This window comes from Macaca fascicularis, chromosome 14 (assembly GCF_037993035.2).
Source record: "Macaca fascicularis isolate 582-1 chromosome 14, T2T-MFA8v1.1".
NCBI lineage: Eukaryota > Metazoa > Chordata > Mammalia > Primates > Cercopithecidae > Macaca > Macaca fascicularis.
The window spans coordinates 55910464-55932902 of record NC_088388.1 but is presented as its reverse complement, the minus strand read 5'-3'; the positions used below and the strand labels follow the sequence as shown (position 1 = coordinate 55932902).

The 22439-nt window shown below is 38.8% G+C and overlaps 1 protein-coding gene across 9 annotated transcripts in view; it reads right to left on the bottom strand.

Moving 5' to 3' along the window:
- Nucleotides 1-22439, bottom strand: part of SBF2 (SET binding factor 2) — a 519142-nt gene that overhangs the window by 116543 nt on the left and 380160 nt on the right. For all 9 annotated transcript variants that reach the window (XR_012423398.1, XM_045370372.2, XM_045370373.2 and 6 more), the window contains one exon: nucleotides 473-541. Coding sequence is in view for 8 of the 9 variants with exons in the window: in XM_045370372.2 (XP_045226307.1) it covers nucleotides 473-541 (69 nt within the window). In the remaining variant the exon portion in view is untranslated. The remainder of the gene's footprint in view (nucleotides 1-472; nucleotides 542-22439) is intronic.

Below are 22439 nucleotides of genomic sequence, written 5' to 3'. Positions count from 1 at the left end.
AAAATCACTTTGAACATTCCGGAAAATTCTCAGAAGGTTCACAGAAATTACCAGTAAAGTTAAACTCTAATTTCCGGCTTCAATGTCATTCATTCAATAAATATTTACTGAGTGGCCCTGGAACATAGCAGTAAAGAAGACAGACAATATCCCAGCCTCATGGAATTTACTTTCTATGATGGGGAAAAAACATGTAAACAAACCAATATGTAACATAAATTCAGATGTTTTAAAGTGTTATAAAGAAAATTAAGGAAAAGGATGTAATGGGTGTGGGTGCTATTTTAGGAGATGATTTAGTGTTCTATATTAAATTTCCTACACATAGCAATAAATGTTATAATAAATATAACCACAGATATATCTTAGGCATACTACTAAGAGGACAGGACTCATGTAGTTCCATAATAAATCAAACTGAATACATTTATGTAAATCGTAACAAGCTTATATATGGACCAATGAAACTTACCCTATAGAAAGCACTGGTCAAAGGGAGTAATGCTGCGGCAATGTTATATTCTTCTAAACTTGAACAATCCTTTAAGCAAAACAAAGACAAAAGAGCATTAGGATACTTTTACCAGAAATCACAAATATATGGGAACTAACATCTGGAATACACTGTTTACTGTCCTATGGGGTTTTTACCTTTTTATTTTTATTTTGCAGAGGACCTGATGGAGGGGTTTGTACTTTTATTCCAAACTGCCATTAAGGCATAGCTAGGTAAGTTTTGGGGTAAAAAACTGTGTGTGAAGCACATTCTTTTTTTTTTTTTGAGATGGAGTCTTGCTCTGTTGCCCAGGCTGGAGTGCAGTAGCGCGATCTCGGCTCACTGCAAGCTGCGCCTCCTGGGTTCACACCATTCTCCTGCCTCAGCCTCCCAAGTAGCTGGGACTACAGGCGCCTGCCACCACACCCAGCTAATTTTTTTTACTTTTAGTAGAGATGGGGTTTCACCACGTTAGCCAGGATGGTCTTCATCGCCTGACCTTGTGATCCGCCTGCCTCGGCCTCCCAAAGTGTTGGGATTACAGGCATGAGCCACTGTGCCTGGCCCACATTCTTTTGTAAATAATGTAAAAGTACATTTGAGAAAGGTATTTTCATACACTATTGCTGAGTAGCCACTTTTACTTTCCTGCTCCACAAAGATTGTGTTAAAAGTTGTGTAACTTACACAAATTTTTTTTGGAGGGGGTTTTAGTATGTTTACCAACTATATTCCATTGAGACTAAGATACATTTTTTGCACATTTTAACACTTCTGAGATTGGGATCATCTTATAATTGACTGGAGGTATTTTTTTCTCTCTCACTGTTATATAAAAAGGGTTATCTTGCAGGCCGGGTGCGGTGGCTCATGCCTATAATCCCAGCACTTTGGGAGGCCGAGGCAGGTGGATCGCCTGAGGTCAGGAGTTGGAGACCAGCCTGGTCAACACGGTGAAACCCTGTCTCTACTAAAAATACAAAAATTAGCCAGTCATGGTGGCGGGCACCTGTAATCCCAGCTACTTGGAAGGCTGAGGCAGGAGAACCGCTTGAACCCAGGAGGCGGAGGTTGCAGTGCGCCAAGATCCTGCCACTGCACTCCAGCCTGGATGACAGAGTGAGGCTGTCTCAAAAAAAAAAGGAGGGGTGGGTGGCGTGGGGGATCTTGCTATTGATCAGACAAGATATATCACTGATTCTAAAACCCATTGAGTGAAATGCTAATGAACAGAAAGTTCAGGAAATCTCAGTGGGAATGTAAAATGGCACAGTGACTGTGTATAGCAATTCCACACACACAAAAAATAAAGAAATATATAATTACTGTATATTACAGTTATTCTTCTGGACATATACCCAAAAGAATAGAAAACAAGAACTCAAACAGGTTTCTGTATACTCATATTCACAGAAGCATTATTCACAATAGGCAAAAGGTAAAAGTGACTCAGGTGTCTACTGACAGATAAGTGAATAAACACAATGCGGTGGAGAGAGGTTCCAAGATGGCTGAATAGGAACAGCTCCAGTCTGCAGCTCCCAGTGTGAGTGAGGCAGAAGACGGGTGATTTCTGCATTTCCAACTGAGGTACTGCGTTCATCTCACTAGGACTTGTCAGACAGGAGGTGCAGCCCATGGAGCAGGGCGGGGCATCGCCTCACCTGGGAAGCACAAGGGGTTGGGGAATTCCCTTTCCTAGCAAAGGGAAGCTGTGACAGATGGTACCTGGAAAATCAGGACACTCCCACCCTAATACTGCGATTTTCCAATGGCCTTAACAGATGGCACACCGGGAGATTATATCCCGTGCCTGGCTCAGAGGGTCCCACACTCATGGAGCCTCACTCACTGCTAGCACAGCAGTCTGAGATCGAACTGCAACGTGGCAGTGAGGCTGAGGGAGGGGTGTCCACCATTGCTGAGGTTAGAGTAGGTAAACAAAGCCACCAGGAAGCTTGAACTGGGTGGACCCCACTGCAGCTCAAGGAGGCCTTCCTGCCTATGTAGACTCCACCTCTGGGGGCAGGGCATAGCTGAACAAAAGGCAGCAGAAACTTCTGCAGACTTAAACGTCCCTGTCTGACAGCTTTGAAGAGAGTAGTGGTTCTCCCAGCATGGAGTTTAAGATCTGAGAACAGACAGACTGCCTCCTCAAGTGGGTCCCTGACCTATGAGTAGCCTAACTGGGAGGCACGTCCCAGGAGGGGCCCACTGACACCTCATATAGCCGGGTGCCCCTCTGAGACGAAGCTTCCAGAGGAAGGATCAGAAAGCAACATTTTCCGTTCTGCAATATTTGCTGTTCTGCAGCCTCCGCTGATGATACTCAGGCAAACAAGGTCTGGAGTTGACCTCCAGCAAACTCCAACAGACCTGCAGCTGAGGATCCTGACTGTTAGAAGGAAAACTAATGAACAGAAAGGACATCCATACCAAAACCCCATCTGTATGTCACCATCAAAGACAAAAGATAGATAAAACCACAAAGATGGGGAGAAAACAGAGCAGAAAAGTTGAAAATTCTAAAAATCAGAGCGCCTCTATTCCTTCAAAGGAATGCAGCTCCTTCCCAGCAACAGAACAAAGCTGGATGGAGAATGACTTTGATGAGATGAGAGAAGAAGGCTTAAGACGATCAGCAGTAACAAACTTCTCTGAGCTAAAGGAGGATGTTTGAACCCATTGTGAAGAAGCTAAAAACCTTGAAAAAAGATTAGATGAATGGCTAACTAGAATAAACAGTCTACAGAAGTCCTTAAATGACCTGATGGAGTTGAAAACCATGGCATGAGAACTACATGACACATGCACAAGCTTCAGTAGCCAATTTGATCTAGTGGAAGAAAGGGTATCAGTGATTGAAGATCAAATGAATGAAATGAAGCGAGAAGTTTAGAGAAAAAGGAGTTAAAAGAAATGAACAAAGCCTCCAAGAAATATGGGACTATATGAAAAGACCAAATCTATGTCTGACTGGTGTACTTGAAAGTGATGGGGAGTATGAAACCAAGTTAGAAAATACTCTTCTGGATACTATCCAGGAGAACTTCCCCAACCTAGCAAGGCAGGCCAACATTCAAATTCAGGAAATACAGAGAACACCACAAAGATACTCCTGGAGAAGAGCAACTCCAAGACACGTAACTGTCAGATTCACCAAAGATGAAAAGAAGGAAAAAATGTTAAGGACAGCCAGAGAGAAAGGTTGGGTTACCCACAAAAGGAAACCCATCAGACTAACAGCAGATCTCTCGAGAAAAACACTACAAGCCAGAAGAGAGTGGGGGCCAATATTCAACATTCTGAAAGAAAAGAATTTTCAACCCAGAATTTCATATCCAGCCAAACTAAGCTTCATAAGTGAAGGAGAAATAAAATCCTTTACAAACAACAAATGCTGAGAGATTTTGTCACCACTAGGCCTGCCCTACAAGAGCTCTTGAAAGGAAGCAATAAACGTGGAAAGGAACAACCAGTACCAGTCACTGCAAAAACATACCAAACTGTAAAGACCATTGATGCTAGGAAGAAACTGCATCAACTAACGAGCAAAATAACCAGCTAACATCATAATGACAGGATCAAATTCACACATAACAATATTAACCTTAAATGTAAACGGGCTAAATGCTCCAATTAAAAGACACAGACTGGCAAATTGGATAGAGTCAAGACCCATCAGTGTACTGTATTCAGGAGAGCCATCTCACATGAAGACACACACATAGGCTCAAAATAAAGGGATGGAGGAAGATCTACCAAGCAAATGGAAAGAAAAAAAAAAAAAACAAAAAACAGGGGTTGCAATCCTAGTCTCTGATAAAACAGACTTTAAACCCACAAAGATCAAAAGAGACACAGAAGGCCATTACACAATAGTAAAGGGATCAATTCAACAAGAAGAGCTAACTACCCTAAATATAGATGCACCCAATACAGAAGCAGCCAGATTCATAAAGCAAGTCCTTAGAGACCTACAAAAAGACTTAGACTCCCACACAATAATAATGGGAAACTGTAAAACCCCACTTTACACTGTTGGTGGGACTGTAAACTAGTTCAACCATTGTGGAAGACAGTGTGGTGATGCCTCAAGGATCTAGAACTAGAAATACCATTTGACCCAGCCATCCCATTACTGGCATATACCCAAAGGATTATAAATCATGCTACTACAAAGACACATGCACACATGTTTATAGTGGCACTATTCACAGTAGCAAAGATTTGGAACCAACCCAAATGTCCATCAATGACAGACTGGATTAAGAAAATGTGACACATATACATGATGGAATACTATGCGGCCACAAAAAAGGATGAGTTCTTGTCCTTTGTAGGGACATGGCTGAAGCTGAACCATCATTCTGAGCAATCAATCGCAAGGACGGAAATCAAACACCGCATGTTCTCACTCATAGGTGAGAACTGAACTATGAGAACACTTGGACACAGGGTGGGGAACATCACACGCTGGGGCCTGTCGTGGTGAGGAGGGAGGTGGGAGGTATAACATTCGGAGATACACCTAATGTAAATGACGAGTTAACGGGTGCAGCACTCCAACATGGCATATGTATATATATGCAACAAACCTGCACGTTGCGCACATGTACCCTAGAAATTAAAGTATAATAATTTTAAGAAGTAATAAATAAGAAATAAATATTTATTTATTTTAAGAAATAAATAAAAAACAAAACAAACAAAACACACAATGTGGTATATAAGCACACACACATAGATGTATGGAATATTCAGCCTTAAAAATAAATTCTGGCACATGCTACCACATGGATGAACCTCGAGGACATCATTATGCTAATCTTTTTTTTTTTTTTTTTTGAGACAGAGTCTCACTCTGTCACCCAGAGATGGAGTGCAGTGGCATGATCTCAGCTTACTGCAACCTCCGTCTCCCAGGTTCAAGCGATTTTCGTGCTTCAGCCTCCCGAGTAGCTGGGATTATAGGCACATGCCACCACACTTGGCTAATTTTTATATTTTTAGTAGAGACAGGGTTTCATCATGTTGGCTAGGCTGGTCTCAAACTCCTGACCTCAAGTGATCTGCCTGCCTCAGCTTCCCAAAGTGCTGGGATTACAGGCGTGAGCCACCATGCCCAGCAGATATTTTCATACAGTTATATTAACCAGTTCTTCCTCTATCTGGCAGCGGGGTCCAACGTGGCCAGAATCCAGAATAGTGCCCACAATGGCTGCAAATGTGGCAACTGATTTCCCTAGTGGCTGAAGAATAGTGATTAAAGCCCTGACCTTAGACAATGTAGCTATCTCCATCAAAAGTCCTCATCCATCCATTATTTTATATGTTTGCATGAAATTATTTTAAACTCATAGAGCTGGGACCTTAGACATCAATTATTCCCGTGCAATTCCTCCACTTTCCAGATTAGAGAAAAGAGGCATAGATGTCAGCCACAGAAACACAACTGGAATCTAGATTTATCTACCTATTGGTGTGGTGTTTTTTCCTCTAGACACTGCCTTTTGTACTTGCTTTCCTTTAATTTGTAAGGTAGAAAATACGGATTGTCTGAACTTCCAGCACTAATTTTAGAGTGTGAGGGTGGTGAGAACAGACCTGACCAGGAGAGCAGCAAAAAGCTTAGAGCTGCCTAAGTGCACTAATGCCCGAGACAAGCACTCTAGAAAACAGGAGGAAGAGTCAGAAGGGAAAAAGAATATACCACAGATAATCTTTGCCTATTTCAAACTACTGCTGTGGATGGGGAGGTTGTAGTACTGCCCTGAGGAAAAAGGAAGAAACTTTCTTTCAAGAGCTTAGCCTAGAAGTGGCTATCTAGTCTAAAGCCAGTCTTTCTAGCCTGAGTGCTTTTGGTACTAGGATCAGCTAAAAATGTTTTCAATTGAATTTCATGTATTGTCAATTCTGAAAAACAGTTTAGAATCTACTGCATGTTCTATTGCAATGACTACTGAAACAATAACGGCTGGGCACAGTGGTTCACGCCTGTAATCCCAGCACTTTGGGAGACTGAGGTGGGTGGATCACCTGAACTCAGGAGTTCAAGACCAGCCTGGGCAAATGGTGAAACCCTGTCTTTACAAAAAAATACAAAAATTAGCTGGGCACAGTAGCCTGTGCCTGTAGTCCCAGCTACTCAGGAGGCTGAGGCAGGAGAATCACTTGAACCTGGGAGGCAGAGGTTGCAATGAACTGAGATGGTGCCATTGCACTCCAGCCTGGGCAACAGAGTGAGATCTGTCTTAAAAAAAAAAGGATTATAAGATACATCTCAGCAGTAAAAAGTCATTCTCATATGCTCACATTCTGTGACCCAATTAAAAATAAAAAGGTAAAAGATAGGCTCAAGCTTTCTATATTATGCTAAAAATAATATTTTAACTAATTCATCCTATTGAGTAAATGTTTATTGGAGAAATGAATAAGTGAATAAATAAAGGAATAAACGTAAGGAGAATAACGAGAAAAAGGAGCTAAGGACAGAAACTTGGGAAAGATGTGTATTTATATAAAGGGAGTGAGGAAAATCAAGATGGGGAAAGAGAACTGTTGAGAATGGATCATAGATATTAAGAGGAAATCACCAATAGTGTTACATGCTTTAGAGAAAGTTTAGTAAAATAAACATTTAAAAAACAAAAAGAGAAACTGATGAATATAAGAGGTCACTGGTAACTTCTGAAATTATTAGGGAACAGGTGAGTAGAATAAAACAAAAGGCCCTGACTATAAATCTTCAAGGTTGAAAAGGAGAGCAATAAAATAGCCACTTAGGCTGGGTGTGGTGGTTTATGCTTATAATCCGAGTACTTTGGGAAGCCAAGGCAGGCAGATTGCTTGAGCCCAGGAGTTTAAGATCAGCCTGGGCTATATAGGGAGACTTTGCTTCTACAAAAAAATTTAAAAAATAAAAAATTGGCAGGGTATTGAAGGTCCCAGCTACTCGGGAGGCTGAGATGGGAGGATCGCTTGAGCTTGGGAGTTTGCAGTTGCGGCAAACTATAATCACGCCATGACACCCCAGCCTGGGTGACACAGACACTGTCAAAAAAAAAAAAAAAAAAAAAAAGCTTTGTTATTACATCTAAATTTATTGTCTAATGAATCTCGATAGGGCTCAACTAGATGAATGGTGAGATTTTATCCAATCCTTTGATTCTTGAGAATTAGGAGGGCCCCAAGTACACTAAAATGGAAACTCCAATGGAGGAGAGAGAGGAAAAAGAAAGATCACTAATAGACTGAGGACTCTGAGATACGTCTGGTAGTCAATATGGTCCCCATTTCTAAGGCAGGATTAGACCCTGAAAACATCATTAAAAGCAAATATCTAGAATTTATATTAAACAGCAAGATTCCTGATGATATCATCAGATATAACATATGAGGAAAAAGAAGCTTGGTTCTGCAAGGAAGACTCAGGACTTCCTATTTTTATGGCGGGGGGAAGGATGAATGGGGAGAGCTCTTTAAAGTATTCTGCAAATACTAGTTCTGTAGAGCACTGATAGCTGTTACTTGGGGGGAACTGGGGAAATGCTGAGTAAACAAAATCAAACAAGGTTTTCCTTCTCTTTCTTCTTTTTTTTTTTTTTTTTTGAGATGGAGTCTCGCTCTGTCACCCAGACTGGAGTGCAGTGGCGCTATCTCGGCTCACTGCAAGCTCAGCCTCCCGGGTTCACACCATTCTCCTGCCTCAGCCTGTGGAGTAGCTGGGACTACAGGTGCCCGCCACCACGACCGGCTAGTTTTTTGTATTTTTAGTAGAGACGGGGTTTCACCCTGTTAGCCAGGATGGTCTCCATCTCCTGACCTTGTGAACCGCCTACCTTGGCTTCCCAAAGTGCCGGGATTACAGGCGTGAGTCACCGCGCCTGGCCTTCTTTTTGTAAAAAAAAAGAAAAAACAAAACAAAACAAAACAAAACAAACAAACAAAAAAAACCCCAGGATTTTGCGAGAGTTTAAACTGTGACTCTATGAAGGGAATTCGGCATACAACATTTGTAAACCCAATTTAACTGAGTATTTTAAAAGAAGGCAGTTGTAAAATACATTTTGGAAAATGATTATTTAAGATCATCAAAAATCCTATGATAGAATTCCAATCAAAATGTTAAATGAGTTCTAAATTTCGTTTCAAAGAATCAATATGTCAGTATGTTCAATTCTTTGCCTTCTACTTTTAAACTTAACTTCCTCATAAAGCAACCTTTCTCGATTACTGTTCCACCCTGACTCATTCCAATTACCTGCTACCTGCTCTGCCCTGACTCATTCTCCACCCTGCATAACCATTTTTGCCGCCAAACCACTCACCCTGTCACTCTCTTCAAATTAGCCAATAGGAATTAGTTTAACCTGTGCCATCTAACCCTAGCCAATAGGGAAACGACGCAGCAGCAGGGGCCACGTGCATCAGGAATAAGAACCCCTTCCCCTCCCTTGTCCAAGTGTGAGCTCACCATTGCTCCATCTGTAAGGGCACACACTTCTATAGAAGTAACTTGCCTGGCTGAGAATTAAAAAGACAATTTTACATTTGAGTGCTATTTCTTTTGCGGCACCGAAATCTTATTTATAACAAAAAGAATTTAAAAATTTAAAAAAATTTTTTTCTTAGAGACAAGATCCTGCTCTGTCGCCTAGGCTGTGCAGGGGCACAATCATAGCTTACTGCAGCCTTGAACTCCTGGGCTCAAGGGATCCTCCCGCCTCAGCCTTCCAAGTACCTGGCACGCACCACAGCACCCAGCTAATTTTTTATTTTTTTATGTAGAGGCAGAGTTTCACTATGTTGTCTAAGCTGGTCTTGGACTACTGTGTCCTTCTGTCTCCACCTCTCAAAATGCTGGGATTACAGGCATAAGCCATGACACCCAGCCCAAAAGATCATTTTAAAATTTACTTATAGATTTTTATTTCTTGACTTATGGTTGTTTTCCTAATCTGATAGGCAATTCTTCTAAAAATAATTTTCAATGATAGATAAAATATTTTAAAATCTTTAATACAATGCAATAAATTGGCAAGAAAGCAAGGAATATGCAGACCAAAATATAAGTAGAAACTTGGAAAGATAAACAGAACACTGAAGCTAAATTTTAACTTAGGAACTGGTGGTGAGCAAATTTTAGTATTAGTTTTGAACTCAAGGGACTCAAGGGATAGGACAAAAAGACTAGCATTTGCTAAAGGCAGAAAGTCATTTAGGAGAATATAAACCAAAAATGAAATGCTGAGCCCCACAACCAAATGAATAGACCCCTGGCCAAAGTGATCCCAGGAAACGTGAAAAACTGAATTCCCGGCCATAACAGGAAGGGAGGTCGGACACGCCTCATTAGCCCCCTCCCTTTTGGTGTTTAGGTAAAATTACAGATCTGACAAAACAGACTCTTGGTGGCAATAAGATACCATATTATAAACACGACCTAAGGCCATGCAAGGCAGGGGTTAAGTCATACCCTATAAACCATAAAATCTCATTAAAGGGTTTTTTTTTTTTTTTTTAAATTTTTGTATTTTGAGACAGGATCTCACTCTGGAGGCTGGAGTGCTGTGGTGTAGTTTGCGCTCACTGCAACTGCGACCTCCTGGGCTCAGGTGATCCTCCCACCTCAGCCTCCTGAATAGCTGGGAAAACAGGCATGTGCCACCACGCGCAGGTAATTTTTGTATTTTTTGTAGAGATGGGGTTTCACCATATTGGCCAGGATGGTATCAAACTCCTGAACTCAAGTGATCCACCCACATTTGGCCTCCCAAAGTGCTGGGATCATAGGCATGAAAACACGTTTTTAAAATTATCCCAGTATAAAGCAGTTTCCTTTCCAACCTGACTCTGATACAGCATCACATGATAGACAGGAGACCCTGAAGGAAATCAAAATATTTTTCTTTGACATATTTTGAAATGGCCCTGCAAAGTCATCTGCTGTGGGGGAAATTTGCATCTGTAGAGACTCTCCATTAATGCAGCCAGGCCTTCCCTTTCTAGGACTTTCTCAGCTGTGGGAGAGATTAACTGGGAGTCTGACACTTTTATGGTCTAAAAAGAGACATGTACCATCCATTCTCTCTGAGGGCTACTACCTATGAGGCTTCATCTACATAATAAACGCTTTGACCTCCATGACCCCCTTATCTTGACTCAAGCATTTCTTTCTACTGACATAAAGTATTTATACAAAGCTTAATTCTTTCAATCAGTAGCCAATCAGAAAATCTTTGAATCCATCTATGACCTGTAAGCCACCACCCCACAAGATATCCCACCTCTTTAGGATGAACCAAGGTACACCTTCCATGTATTGATTTATGATTTTACCTACAATTTCTGTCTCCCTAAAATACATAAAATTAAACTGCAACCTGACTGCTGGGCTGTGGTCACTCCTATTGGCTCAGAATAAGCCTCTTTAAAATATTTTACAGATTTGGTTTTTCAGTTAACAAGAATGACAATAATCCTGGGATCTCTAAAGCCACCTATGACACCAGATAGAAAGTCTGAGATGGAAGAAGATAACTGAGCCAAAAAAGAGATAAATATGTAGGTAAATCTAAACACACACTGACTGTATAAAATGACAATATTGTCTTTTGATGGCAAAGAAAATTAAGATACAACTAAACTATACAACCATGGTAGCATAGATTTTGTAAGGGAGTGGATTGGAGTTAGATTTTGATAAATCTGATAGATTTTGATAGATTTTGATAAATTAAGTAAGCATTTAAGAATGTCTGTATTATCACCAAAGAAATAGAAATAGAGTGGGTTGCAACTTCCAAACTAGTGGAGAAAAAAATGGAATAATAGGAAAATAAAAAAAACATAACAAACCTGAACCCAAGGGAAACAAAAACGAAGTGGAAAAAGAAACTCAGAAAAGGGAAACAATCAGAAAAAGAAAAAAATAAGATGGTAGGAATAAATATGTTAGTGGTGGCAAATATCTGAGTATCACAGCACCAAATACGTTGCCAGTCAAGGTATCCAAAGTATTACTGATGGTGAATCCCTATGGGTCTGCAGCAACCTTATTTCTTGCCTCCTCAGAAGAAAGAACTGGACTGAGGAGCATAAGGCAGAAAAAGAGACCAAGGCAAGTTTCAGAGCAGGAGTAGAAGTTTATTTTAAAAGGCTTTAGAACAGGAAAGAAATGAAATAACACTTGGAAGAGACCCAAGTGGGCACGTGAAGGTCCAGTGCCATTTTAACCTTGATCCTAGGACTTTATACCCTGGCTCCTTTCCCATGATTCTTCCTGTAGGCTGGACTACTCATAAGTGCAGTGCCCTCCTTACACTTGGGAGGTGAGCATGCATAGTGTGTTTAGGAAGTTGTATGCATGCCCATCTGTGGCTTTCTTCCCTTTTTGGGTGGTGTGCCCCTGGAAGGTCATACTCTGCCATTTTGTCTCTTAATGCTCATGCCCAGGAAGTTGCTTCTCCCTGGTGCCTGCATTCAATTAACACTTTAGTGTACCAGGTGTGGACAATCAGGAAATGGCCTGTCCCTGGTGCCAGTTGCCAATTTATCACTTTTAGAGAGGCAATGTGATAACTGCCCAACCATCACCTGACATTCCTAGTGGGTGGGGGACAGCTTTCTCCTGCCTCGCTCATGCCTAACTACTTGTAACAAATACAACAATAGCACAAATGGACCAAATGTTCTGGTTAAAAAAACAAAGATTGACACTGAATCTAAAACCAGAATCTAAATATTTGTTGCTTATAAACAACATATATACAAAACTTAAGGATACACAAAATTTAAAGGATAAAAAAATATGTACCAAAAGAAGTTGGGGTAGCTACATTAACAATCAGACTATAAAATACTCTTTAAAGCAAAATGCATTACTAGGGATAAAATGAAGCATTACATAATAATAAATAGCTCAATCTACCAGAAAGCTATAACAATTTAAATGTGTATAAACCTAGTAACTTAGCCTCAAAGTATATAAAGCAAAAACAGATGTAAAAGGAAAAATAGATAAAATAGATAAATTTACAATCATGCTAAAATATTTTAATATACCTCTCTCAGTAACTGACAGGTCAAGCAGGTAGAAAAATCAGTCATCGTATAGTAGATTTAAAGAAATACTGCAAAAGTTAGAGCTAATAGATATGTACAGAACACTGTATATAAAAACTTGCTTGCTCTAATGGACACTGCACTCTAACATTGTACTCAGAACTGTTCACATGGATTTAAAAAAATTGACCTCATACTGGTCCATAAAATAAGTATCAGGGCTGGGTATGGTGGGTTACACCTATAATCACAGAACTTTGGAAGGCCGAGGTGAGAGGATCTCTTGAGCTCAGGAGTTCAAGACCAGCCTGAGTGATGGTAAGAGCTCTTCTACAAATTATTAAAAATTAGTTGGGTGTGGTGGCATGTGCCTGTACCCCCAGATACTTGGGAGGCTGAGTTGGGAGAATCACTTGAGCCCAGCAGGTTGAGGCTACAGTGAGCCATGATTGCATCACTGCACTCCAGCCTGGGTGACAAAGCAAGACCCTCTCTCAAGAACAAAACAAAACAAAAAACTATCAGTAAATTTCAAAATGTTGTGAATCATACAGATAGAATTGTCAGCTCACAATGCAATCAAGTTAGAAATCACTAATACATGTAAAATACTTAAAATTGTACCTGGTATATAGTAAGTACTCAATAAATGTTATTATCACTGAGGCTAGGAAATGCTTAGCATATCACACTCTATTGTGATTATTTACTTGTCTCTTTACTAGACTATAAGCAATTTAATGGCATTTTTATAGCAGTGAGTAAGAAGCAGTTATCAATATTTATGGCAAGTTGTTGAATGAGTGATGTGCCTTTTTGAATGTCATACAAAGCTGAAAGAACAGTAGAACAAATGATCTTACTAGGTCTTAGATTTCCAGAATTAGCATTGAGTGTAATCAGGATTTTCCTTTGAATAATGATTTTCATTTATTCAACAAATATTTATTGAGTATCTACTATGTGTCCTAATGAACTCAGGAATCTCTTTATCCCAAGAGGGAATAGGGATGACAAATAAGAACACATTTTAAAGGGATGAGATAAATTCATGGCTGAATAAGGTACATCCTTAAATTAGAGGGACAATGATGTTCTTTCATGATGTCTCTGTGGGGAACTTTGTTGGAGCCCAGTTACTGGTTAGGCAGATTTTTAAGTTAGAACAAGTGATCTTTTGTTTTAAATTCAAGAACATGAGTTTTACACATAAAAAGAGTGACTGTTAAAACTGAGTAGCATCTCTCCCTCAGTCAAACCTCTGGAAATGAATGTGTGTGAGAAAGGAAAGGGAGAAAAGAAATATGAGTCAATGGGAACTTCCTTCAAAGAGAATATTAAAATAAACTGAAATATTACTTTGAAGGCAGTCATTACCTTGGAGTCATGTTTAGGTTTTTATTTTAGAATACAGTCAGGCCATGTAGGAAAACACCGCACCTTTTTCCTATGTGGTATCACTGCAAGGTCTCCATCTTCTCCATGGATTTTATATAATAATCCCAGAATGCGGCAAAAAGTATGAATCATCTTTTTCTTCCTGACTTATTCCTCACCCCCTTAGGACACTGCTATGCACAAGAATGTCATCTGTGTCCTAGCACATCTGAATTTCTTTAACAGAAATGCCTTGCATGTTTCTGAAGACTGTCATGAGGCCCAAGGCAATAAAGTTCAACTGACTTGAGCTGTAATCTTCTCCCAAGGAAATGGTTGGGATGCCAAGATGCCTTTTGACTTTGATTTTACAGCAGGGCTTCATTTGTAATGACACTGTCCAAACTTTAAATGACAACAGCTGTGATATGAAGCCCTACACACTCATTTATAATAATTTTCCACAAATTAAAAAAATTAAACAATGGGGAATTTCAATCCATGACCAATTAGCAGGGAACAGGCAATCATAAAACGTTTAGACTAGTAGGCACTATTTATTATCTTACAAAATGTTTACACATTGTAGTGCATGTCTCAAACCTGTGTGCTGGTCAAATGCTGATTGCAAAATATAAATAAAAAATTCTTTGCAAATCACGTTAGAGACATTCTAAGTTAATTAGGTTGAAAGAGAGAACAATTTTACAACAATAAGTCTACAACTATTGACACAGCAACAGCATTCCAGAATTGTGCAGTTATCTGTTGGGGAATCAGTCCATAAATACATAATCTGAAGTCCCCTGTGCTTTGGCCAAATAATAGCATTATAGTAATAAACATACCAAGCATTTTATAAACTTGCAAGGTCTTGAATACTGACACATGTTTTATTCTGAACTTTGCTTTGTAATTTACCTTTAATTTTCCTACTACAATTGAAGAGTGAGCCCTGCAATCTTAATTTCCCATTATCCTCAATTACTTCATACTTTTAACCTAGATACTTTTGAGCTGTTGTGGCCAACATTCCAGTTTGATAAAACTCTGGAATCTCTAAAAAATGTTATATTTAAACATTAAAGAAAAAACTAGATGGAAAGGAACAGTGTGTTACAGAACTGACTTTCCGTTAGAGTTTAGATTAGACACAGCTTAGAAAAAAGTTTTTTGAATTGCCCAAAACATTGAAAACATTTGCATCTTCTACATAAGGGCAAAAATTAAAAACACAAACTCCTCTTTGTATCATATTACTCTCCTATTCAAAAATTCGGCAATTTTCTGACCATTTTAGAATAATGACCAAACTCTTCTGCCAGGCGTATTAGTCCTCCTTGGTACGGATCCACCTCTATACCCACCTGACCATATGGGCCCCTGTCACAAGCTGCTGCTTTAGTCAACCTATTTTATTTATCACCTTCTATTCCACATCATACTTATTCCTACCATACCTAATATGGCTGAAGAAGCCCATCCATGCTTTGGTTTGTCATTTACATGCTCTCTCCTTGGTATTTTCATATGCATGCCCCCATATTTCTCCCTTCTTTCCAAGTACAATATTAAGCAAAAAATAGGCAAAAGGATTTTTTTTTATACAGTTTCAGCTTCAAGTTATATTTTATTTTATTTTATTTTATTTTGAGACGGAGTCTCGCTCTGTCGCCCAGGCTGGAGTGTGGTGGCCGGATCTCGGCTCACTGCAAGCTCCGCCTCCCGGGTTTACGCCATTCTCCTGCCTCAGCCTCCCGAGTAGCTGGGACTACAGGCGCCCGCCACCTCGCCTGGCTGGTTTTTTTTTTTGTATTTTTTTTTTTAGTAGAGACGGGGTTTCACCGTGTTAGCCAGGATAGTCTCGATCTCCTGACCTCGTGATCCGCCCGTCTCGGCCTCCCAAAGTGCTGGGATTACAGGCTTGAGCCACCGCGCCTGGCCTTCAAGTTATATTTTAACTTTAAATAAACCTATAAAACCATAAAGGATGTATCACAGTTTTGAATACCACTGTTATTTATATGTACAATGACTCCCATTGAGATAGAAGGTGAATGCTAGACTTGACAAATAATATTAAGCTTTATTTTAAGTTATTTGAGTGAAAGGACCAAGTCACTTTCAACTTTATATGCCTGGAAACTAGAACACTGCACCTGGCATATGGCAATAATAGTTAGCACTTATTAAGTGTTTACTAAGTATCACACATATTCGAAGTATGAATTTACAGATATTATTTCATTTAATCTTCACAACATCTTGATTAGATAGGTACTGTAATTATGCCCTTTTTGTTGATAATGAAACTGAGCCTCTCAGAGGTTAAATTATTTGCCTGAGATTATATGGCCACAAATGGCAGAGCCAGAATTTGAACCTGGGTAGTCTTACTCCAGTATTTGTGCTTGAAACCTCAATGTTCTCTTGCCTCTCAAGCAAGATATTGAACTGAATATAAAAACGAAGTCTATGGAAACATAATTCATGAAAAAGAAACTTTCTTGTAAATGATAAATAATATCCTCAAGAGAGTTTGAAACTATACATCTATGAAAAAACAATTAAAAACATAATTGTTACAATTAAACTGCAATGGAAGGGCTTGAAGAAATTTTTTTTTTCTTTATGTGTTCATTTTATCTCTATATTTAGGAATTTAAAAACATTACAAAATATAGGGGATGAAATTAAAGCTTCTAAAATATACCTAACAGAAGTACCGGAAATTGTGAATAGAGAAGGCAGATGGGATACTGTAGAAGAAATAATTTTAAAAATTTAGTCTTCAGATGCAGACAGTCCACATAGGACAAATCAAAGAGAACTACACTGAGACACATTGTGGTATAATTTCATTACACCAATGATTAAAAAAAAGACTCTAAAAGCTGTTATAGAGAGAGAGAGAAAAAAAAGCAGTTCATCTACAAAGAAACAAGAATTAGGGGTGAAAAAAAGTTCAACAATGTTAGATGATAGAAAATCACACTGGGCACTACTAGAGGCAGTGGAGAAGGACGGGGGCAAGAGTTGAAAAACAGTTGGGTACTATGCTTACTACTTGGGTGATGGGATGAATCTGTATCCCAAACCCCAGCATTATGCAATATACTTGTGTAACAAACCTGCACATGTACCCCCAAATCCAAAATAAAAGTTGAAATTCCTTAGAAAAAGAAATAAAATCACAAACAGCAATGTTTTCAGAGTGCTGAGAAAAAATACTTAAACATCTATTTTATTTTATATTTAAAAATAATATACAGTAAAATAGACTTGTTTTCTGGCTATACAGGTCTATGGATTCTAGTACATAACCACATTAGATTGTATAACCATAGTCGGATTCAAAATACAAAACAGTTCCATCACTCCCCACATTTCTCATTGCCATCTGTTTATAGTCATGCTGTCCTGCATGACTACTAGACCCTGGTAATTACTGGTCTCTTCTCTGACACTATGGTTTTGTCTTTCTGAGAATGTTATGTCAATGAAACTGCACTATTTATAACCTTTTGTGAGTGGCTTCTTTCACTCATAAAAACATCTTTGAGATTCATCCACACTGTTGTATACAACGGTTCATTTTTATTGCTGAGTAGTATTCCATTGTATGCATGTACCAGTGTGTTTATCCATTCATCTGTAGAAGGACATATGGGTTGTTTCCAGATTTTGGGAATTACAAATATAGCTGCTATTAATATTCAAGTACAGGTTTTTGTGTTAATGTAAGTTCTGATTTCTTTTTTTCCAGGGTAAATCCCTAGGAATGAGATGGGTAAGTCATATGGCAAGTATGTTTAACTTTATAATAAACTGCCAAACTGTTTTCCAGATAGGTTGTACTACTTTATTATTATTTTTATTTTGAGATGGAGTCTCACTCTGTCACCAGGCTGGAGTACAGTGGTGAGACCTTGGCTCACTGCAATCTCCGCCTCCCAGGTTCAAGTGATTCTCCTGCCTCAGCCTCTTGAGTAGCTGGGACTACAGGCATGCGCCACCACGTCCAGCTAATTTTCATATTTTTTGGTAGAGACGGGGTTTTGCCATGTTGGCCAGGATGGTCTCGATCTCTTGACCTCGTGATCTGCCCACCTCAGCCTCCCAAAGTGCTGACTTTACAGACATGAGCCACCATGCCTGGCTGGTTGCACTATTTTATTTGAGAGTTCTGTTATCTCTGCATCCTTGTCAGCCTTTGATATTTTCAGTGTTTTTATTTTAGCCATTCTAGTATATGTACAGTGGCATTTCTTTTTATTTTTTAATTTTTTATTTTATTACTATTATACTTTAAGTTCTAGGGTACATGTGCATAACGTGCAGGTTTGTTACATATGTATACTTGTGCCATGTTGGTGTGCTGCACCCATCAACTCGTCAGCACCCATCAACTTGTCATTTACATCAGGTATAACTCCCAATGCAATCCCTCCCCCCTCCCCCCTCCCCATGATAGGCCCCAGTGTGTGATGTTCCCCTTCCCAAGTCCAAGTGATTTCATTGTTCAGTTCCCACCTATGAGTGAGAACATGCGGTGTTTGGTTTTCTGTTCTTGTGATAGTTTGCTAAGAATGATGGTTTCCAGCTGCATCCATGTCCCTACAAAGGACACAAACTCATCCTTTTTTATGGCTGCATAGTATTCCATGGTGTATATGTGATAGTGGCATTTCTTTAAGGTTTAATTTGCATTCCCTAATGGCTAAAGATATTGAATAGATTTTTATGTGCTTATTTACCATCTATATATCCTCTGTGATAAAATGTCTGCTCAACTCTTTTATCCATTAATACAAATCAAGCAGCTTGTTTTAATATTTTGTAAGAATTCTTTAGATATTTAAAAATATAAGATCTTTGTCAGATATGTTTTGCCAATATTTCCTCCTAGTGTGTGGTTTGCATTTTAATTTTCAACAGTATTTTTTGTAGAAAAAGTTTTAAATTCTGATAAAATCCAATTTATCATTTTCTTCATTTATGGTTTGTGCTTTTGGTGTCCTAAGAAATCCTTGCTTTACACCAAGGTCACAAATATTTCCCCTGTTTTCTTCTGAAGTTTTATAGCATAAGCTCTTATATTTATGTCTACAACTTAATTTTTATAAATGACATAAGCTAAGGGTTGAATTTCACTTCTTCTCCCATGTGGATGTCCTGTTCCAGCACCATCTGTTGAAAAGACTATCCTCTCCCCGCCAATTACCACGCCTTTGTCAAAAATAAATTATCTATATATGTGTAGGTCTATTTCTGGCCTCCCCATTCTGTTCTATGGATCTATATAGCTATTTTTTTGTTTTATTTTGTTTTTGTTTGTTTTTGAGATGTTGTTTCGCTCTGTCGCCCAGGCTGGAGTACAGTTGCTTCATGTCGGTGTACTGCAACCTCCGCCTCCCAGGTTCAAGTGATTTTCCTGCCTCAGCCTCCTGAGTAGCTAGGATTACAGGTGCTCACCAACACGTCTGGAAATTTTTGTATTTTCAGTAAAGACAGGGTTTCACCATGTTGGCCAAGCTGGTTTTGAAGTCATGACCTCAAGTGATCTGCCTTACTTGGCCTCCCAAAGTGCTGGAGTTACAGGCATGAAGCCACTGTGCCGGGCCTATTTAGCTATTCTTACACCAATACCACACAGCTTTGATTATCATAGCTTTAATGTAAGTTTTGAAATCAGTTTTTCAATTTCTTTTTTTTTTTAAATATGGAGTCTCACTCTGTCACCCAGGCTGATGTGCAGTGGTACAGTCTCAGCTCACTGCAACCTCTGCCTCCTGGGTACAAGTGATTCTCCTGCCTCAGCCTCCTGAGTAGCTGGGATTACAGGTGTATGCCACCACACCCGGCTAATTTTTGTATTTGTAGTAGAGACGAGGTTTCACTATGTTGGTTAGACTGGTCTTGAACTCCTGACCTCAGGTAATTTGCCTGCCTCGGCCTCCCAAAGTGCTGGGATTACAGGCATGAGCCACCATGCCTGGCCAATTTATTCTTAATAATTGTTTTGGTTATACTAGGTCCTTTGCATCTCCATATAAATTTTATAATCAGCTTGCTAATTTCTACAAAAGAGACTGCTAGGATTTTGATGAGAACTGCACTGAATAAACATGAATTTGAGAATTGACATCTTAGCAATTTCGGGTCTTCTAACCTATGAACACGTGTTATGGGGTATCTTTTCATTTATTTCAGTTTCTTTAATTTGTCTCAGTAATATTTTGTACTGTTCATTGTATAGGTCTTGGCATGTAAATCTATCTCTAAGCATTTCATGTTTACTGGTGCTATTGTAAATAGTATTTCTAAAAATTCTAATTGTTACTATTATATAGAAATCAATTGGTTTTTAAAAATTTACCTTGTACTTGGCAGCCTTGTTAAACTCACTTGTTCTAGAAGTGTTTTGTGTATGTTTGGATTTCTGAAGATTTTTTCTATATATGATATCATATGTGAATAAATACAGTTTTACTTCTTCCTTTCCAATACTTATCCATTTTATTTCTTTGTATTGCCTTATTTCACTGCCAACAAACTCCACTATAATGTTGAGTAGAATGGTGAGGACAGACATCCTTACTTTTCCTCTGAAATTTATAGGGGGGAGAGCATTCAGTCTTCTTCTATTCGATCTGGTATTAGCTGTAGGTTTTTTGTGTATTTATTAGATTGAGAAAATTACCTTCTAATTCTACTGTGAAGAAACTTTTTTTAGTAATGAGTGGGATATGAATTTGTCCATACTTTTCCTACATCTACTGAGATGATCACATAGCTTTTCCATCTTGGTCTGTTAATATGGTGAACTTGTTTTCAATTGTTTAACCAACTTGCAACCCTGAGATAAATTCCACTGGTTCATGATGTATCATTTTTTTCTTAAATATTTGGTACAAATCATCAACATCATATTCATTTTTAAATATTCACTAGACACAGTTTCATTTATTTAATCTATTAAAATTATCGGGGGCAGTAAATAAAACTAATTTTCACTTTATAAGATATACAGAATAATTTATGATTCGAAAGAGCTGATTCTGGTCTCAAAAAAAAAAATTATTATCATGACTTCCTGGTAGCTTCTAGAACATACTACAAAAAATGCTGTTCAAACTGATTTCACAAAGATATCAAGTATTTTCTTAAATAGCATGCAAACAGTACCAGTGGAAGTATTTCCGGAAACTGAGCCCAAATACAGTGCCACTTCAGGACTTGTTGGAAACCTGAATTAACATTTCTACATAGTTCAAGTATGCGTAGCAATAAAGGTCCTACACACGTGCACCAAAATCACTGAAAACAGAACATCTTTTATGTCTATCTGTGAATACAAAGATGACTGGGTTTCTCAATAAGTAGTTTTCTACTTTAAACTTTTTGTAAATATTCATACCCATTGATAAAATTTTATAGACATTTACATATCAATATTTTCTTGTTAGTTTTGACAGTAGGTGAAAGCAAGTTATTAAGCTGGGATGCAGCTGGATTACATCTGTTTTTTAGAATGACCACTCTGACAACAGTGTGGAGAAAGAGCCATGTAGAGGACAGATTCAACCATTCAGCCACCATTGAGCTCCCATTACGTGCCCAGTGCTATTTTAGGTGCCAGTTATATAGCAGTAAACAAATCAAAGTCCCTTTTATCATAGAGTTTACATTAGAGTAGAAAGATATTGGAAATATACTCCTTAATCTTTAGATATTAAAATCTTACATTTAAATTTTTGGCCCAAATGCCATCTGTTCATAATCTTTTGTTGTTGTTGTTGTTGTTTTAGAAAGGGCAGGGTCTCACTCTGTCCCCCAGCCTGAAGTGCAGCAGTGTGATTTTGGCTCACTGTAGCCTCGACCTCCTGGGTTCAAGTGACCCTCCCACTTCAGTCTCCTAAGCAGCTGGGACTACAAGCATGTGCATGGTTTTTTTTGTTTTGTTTTGTTTTTTTTCTGTAAAGATAGGGTTTTGCCATGTTGCTCAGGCTGGTCTTGAACTCCTGAGCTCAAGTGATCCTCTCACCTCGGCCTCTAAAGTGCTAGGATTACAGGTGTAAGCCACCATGCTCAGCCTATTCTTTAGTTTGTATTAAAATTATATATATTATATATCCTCCCTAATTAGTCATAAGGCCTTTTGAGGGCAATGACTGTGTTAACATAATAGATGTTCAATAAATATTACTAAACAAAAGAACTATTACTCTAAAAATGAAAAGAAAGTTATTTTACAAATATAACTAAAAGAGAAAATAAAGTATTAGTATAGTGATTCCTTTTTATGAAATCACTTCTCGGGGCTGGGTGCGGTGGCTCACGCCGGTAATCCCAGCGCTTTGGGAGGCCGAGGCAGGTGGATCACGAGGTCAGGAGATCGAGACCATCCTAGGTAACACAGTGAAACCCCGTCTCTACTAAAAATACAAAAAATTAGCCAGGTGTGGTGGCGGGCACCTGTAGTCCCAGCTACTCAGGA